The sequence below is a fragment of the Gekko japonicus genome, unplaced genomic scaffold (genome assembly GCF_001447785.1).
Source record: "Gekko japonicus isolate JY-2015 unplaced genomic scaffold, Gekko_japonicus_V1.1 scaffold2503, whole genome shotgun sequence".
Classification (NCBI taxonomy): Eukaryota; Metazoa; Chordata; class Lepidosauria; order Squamata; family Gekkonidae; genus Gekko; species Gekko japonicus.
In genome coordinates this window covers 180,251-184,198 of record NW_015167130.1, presented here as the reverse complement: position 1 = coordinate 184,198, position 3,948 = coordinate 180,251, and the positions used below count along the sequence as shown (strand labels likewise).

Here is a 3,948-nt window from a genome sequence, read left to right as displayed (position 1 = left end):
ATGCCTTGAATGGTAGCCAATGTGGCATACAATACAATGTAGCAAAATGTGAGAGATCAAAGTGACAGAGCTCTGCCTTCCCTCCTCCCATCTCTCCATAGCAAAGGATGTTTCTTATAAGCGCTTTCAGACTTGCTCATTATGTGTTTTCCGGCACCTCCTGGAAAGTCACTGCAGCTTTGGCTCAGGGGAAAAAAACATAGTGATGTGGATAATTACTGGGGAAGATAATGACCTTTGATGAGTTTGAACATTGAGTGGCAACATGGTTAAACATTTTTTTAACCCCCTGTTCATCATGCTGAAATATTGGGGGGGGGATCTAGGGAGTAAGCCGTATTCAATAAAATGGGATTGTCTTCTGAGTAGACTTGTTGAGAATTTGTCTCAACCAGCAGGATGGGTTTGAATTTTCCAAAGAGTGTCAGAACCATCAGGGAAGTCCACACCTAACAGTGGACCCAATCATGTGTTCAGGAATATGATAAAGTATTTAAACATATTTAAAACATTTATATACTACCTCCCCGCAGACCAAGACCTCAATATTGAAAATACAGATAACTTGGGAGTGTGATCAGATGTCACAACCAAATCAGAACACTCTCCCTCTTTGAGTGCTCTACAAACTAAATTCTGATTCGTAGGATTCCCAATGAGCAGCCTGAAAGAAAGGTTAGGAGTCCAAACTAGTATTTCAATCATTTTATTCTTGTACATTATGGGTGGAGGGGGTCATGGGGATGCAATTTTGTTATGTTCTCTAAATTGATGGTTTGCAGTATATGTACTCCTGTGTACAGCATGAAACCATTTCCTTCTCCGTGTGAGCACTCGTATGAACATAAGAACATAAGAGACACCAATGTTGGATCAGGCCAAAGGCCCATCCAGTCCAACACTCTGTCACACAGTGGCCAAAAATACCAGGTGCCATCAGGAGGTCCACCAGTGGGGCCAGTGGGGCCACCAGTGGGGCCTCCTGTGGGATCTTGACAGCATGGTTTGGGGTTACAATGTCAATCTAGGATCTGAGAGACACAGGTTGGAATCCCACTCTTTCATACATGGAAGCAGACTGGGCCAGCCACTCTCTCTTACTCTGTGGGGACTCGGCATGGTATAGAGAGACAGAGAGAGAGATTGGATTTATACCCCACCCTTCACTCAGAGTGGCTTACAAATTCCTTTCCGTTCCCCTCCCCATAACAGACACCCTGTGAGGTAGGTGGGGCTGAGAGAGCTCTTTTAAGAACTGCCCTTTCAAGGACAGCTCTGACAGAATTATGGCTTGCCCAAGGTCATCCAGCAGATGCAAGTGAGGGTGTGGGGAATCAAACCTGGTTCTCCCAGATTAGTCTGCACATTTTACCACTATACCAAACTGGCTACTGGTTAAGAGCAGCTGATTCTAATCTAAAGAACCAGGTTTGATTCCACAACATACCATATGAAGCTTGCTGGGTGACCTTGGGCCAGTCACAGTTCTCGCAGAACCCTCTCAGCCCCACCTACCTCACAAAATGTCTGTTGTGAGGAGAGGAAGGGAATTTGATTAGAAGCTGCCTTGAGACTCCTCAAAGCAGAGAAAAGTAGGGTCTAAAAACCTTCTCTTCTTCTAACCTGTTTCACAGGGTTCTTGTGAGGCCGAAATACAGCTTGGAAAAATAATGTTGGAAGCCACTTTGTGTCCCCAGTCAAGAGAAGAAAATATGTGGTATCTTTTTTAAAAAAATGTTCTCTCATCATTTCCTAAATGTCATTGACAAAGAATACAGATTGATAAGCTGTGGTCTTGTGACTCTTTCACTAGTGAAGAACTCTGTCTCACACCCTAGGCATCCTACAGACTGGACGACATCTTCAGGTGTTACTTCCTTTTCACTTTCCCATAGGCAACATACCAATGGCATGCACATTGATGTAGTCAAATCTACATGTAATCTATTGTATACATGGCTACCAGTAGATCAGTCCTGTCTATCCAGGAATGGTGCGAATTCTAGCCCCAAACAAAGCTGAACAAGCATATGACATTGACCAGAGGATCCTTCATCTACAAGTGAAAGCCTAACAGAATCCTCAGGTGGCAAGCTTGTCTTTGAACTTTCACCATGGAAAAACAAAACACTCATGTTTCATTGGAATGTGTGTTTGTGTTTTATGCATGGATGTCAGAAACGTGCTGTGAAGTGTGAACAAAATACTTGATAAAATAGAAAAGAAGGATCCCATGGTTCCAAATTTTAATGAATTTTTGAATGATTTTTTAGCAGAAAAGTGATGAACTTAAAATGAAAAGAAAAGATCATCAGCTTTAAGAACATAAGAGAAACTAATGTTGTATCAGGCCAATGGCCCATCCAGTCCAACACTCTGTCACACAGTGCCCAAAAATACCAGGTGCCATCAGGAGGTCCAGCACTCGTAGCTGAAAGTCAAAAAAACAGAATCCTCAGGTGGCAAGCTTGTCTTTGAACTTTCACCATGGAAATTATTTTCAATTATTTCTACTAATTAGGATTTTTTTCTTGTTCAACTCTGGCTTCAGCAGAATAATATAGCACTTGGGGGAAAAGATGCAACCTAGTAACCCGGCACTGGAAGCCAGGATAGAGAAGATCTCCACAGCTACCACATATTTCCCTTTGGTACTCAAGTAGGTTGGAACAAAAGACAACCAAACACTGCAAAAGATCATCATACTGAAGGTGATGAACTTGGCTTCATTAAAACTGTCTGGCAGCTTTCTAGCAAAGAAAGCTACAGTTAAGCTGATGAGGGACAGAAGTCCCATGTACCCCAGGACAATATAAAACATGATGATTGACCCTTCATTACATTCTGCCACAATCTCCATAGTCATTGACTGCATGTCAAAATCTGGGAAGGGAGGAGAGGTTCCAAGCCACACCATGCAAATGCCTGCTTGAATGAAGGAACAAAGAAAAAGAATAAAATTGGTTGTTCTTTTCCCCACCCATTTCCTTATCCTGGACCCAGGTTTGGTAGCCATGAAAGCTACAACAACAGTAATGGTTTTGGCCAAGACACAAGAAACAGCCACAGAGAAGATGATGCCAAAAGTAGCTTGACGGAGGAAGCAAGTCACCTTTTTAGGTTGTCCAAGGAACAAGAAGGAACAAAGGAAGCAGAGAAGCAGAGAAACAAGGAGAGTGTAGGTGATATCTTGGTTGTTGGCCTTGACTATGGGGGTATCATGGTGTTTAATGAATGTCCCAAGCATTAAAGCTGTAATCAGGGACAAAGACACAGATAGTAAAGTTGATGTGATCCCTAAAGGTTCTTCAAAAGATAGGAAAGTTACAATTTTGTTGATGCACTGGTCGTGATCCTTGCTTGGATACTGATCTTCAGGGCATCTGGTACACTGAACCATATCTGAAGGGAAAAGGGGAAGTGAAGCCATTACTCTGCCGGTTTATACAGGATCTTAAGCTGATTTTTATGACACCATTCAATGTAGGAAATATTTTCATGGTAACTTTTAACTGTAAGTATATGGAGATGGCAGTTAAAAAAACTTCTTAGTCTGTTACTACTAATCATGATTCCATTATATATCATTGCTCCATAATTTCCTGTTTTAGAGTGACTGTCAACATTTTAAACCCAATCAGTAAGACACTGTGTTAGCAAATACTGAAATTAGCAACATCAAGAGACAGAGTTGTACAAACAGAGGACTCACAAGAACTTGCAAGGAGTGATCTCATTGTCCCCACCCCTGCTATTTCCTCTTTATCTTCCCTGAAAACACCCATAGCTGCTCCTCTTTTCCTGCATCATTCTCTCCTTCCCAAACACCAGCCGACCTATCTTTATATTTCCCTGTTTTCAGTTTTCCCTACTTCTATTCCCCTGGCAGCTTCACCCAAAAAAATTCTGGCAAGTTTCAGAGTGCTGCCAGAGGTGGGCCCAATTATG

General features: G+C 42.1%; 1 protein-coding gene across 1 annotated transcript in view; it reads right to left on the bottom strand.

Moving 5' to 3' along the window:
- Positions 1 to 2,500: 2,500 nt before the first annotated feature.
- Positions 2,501 to 3,948, bottom strand: part of LOC107111988 (vomeronasal type-2 receptor 26-like) — a 7,373-nt gene continuing 5,925 nt past the window's right edge. Inside the window, exon 5 of the mRNA XM_015413042.1 lies at positions 2,501 to 3,402. Within this exon, the coding sequence (XP_015268528.1) occupies positions 2,501 to 3,402 (902 nt within the window). The remainder of the gene's footprint in view (positions 3,403 to 3,948) is intronic.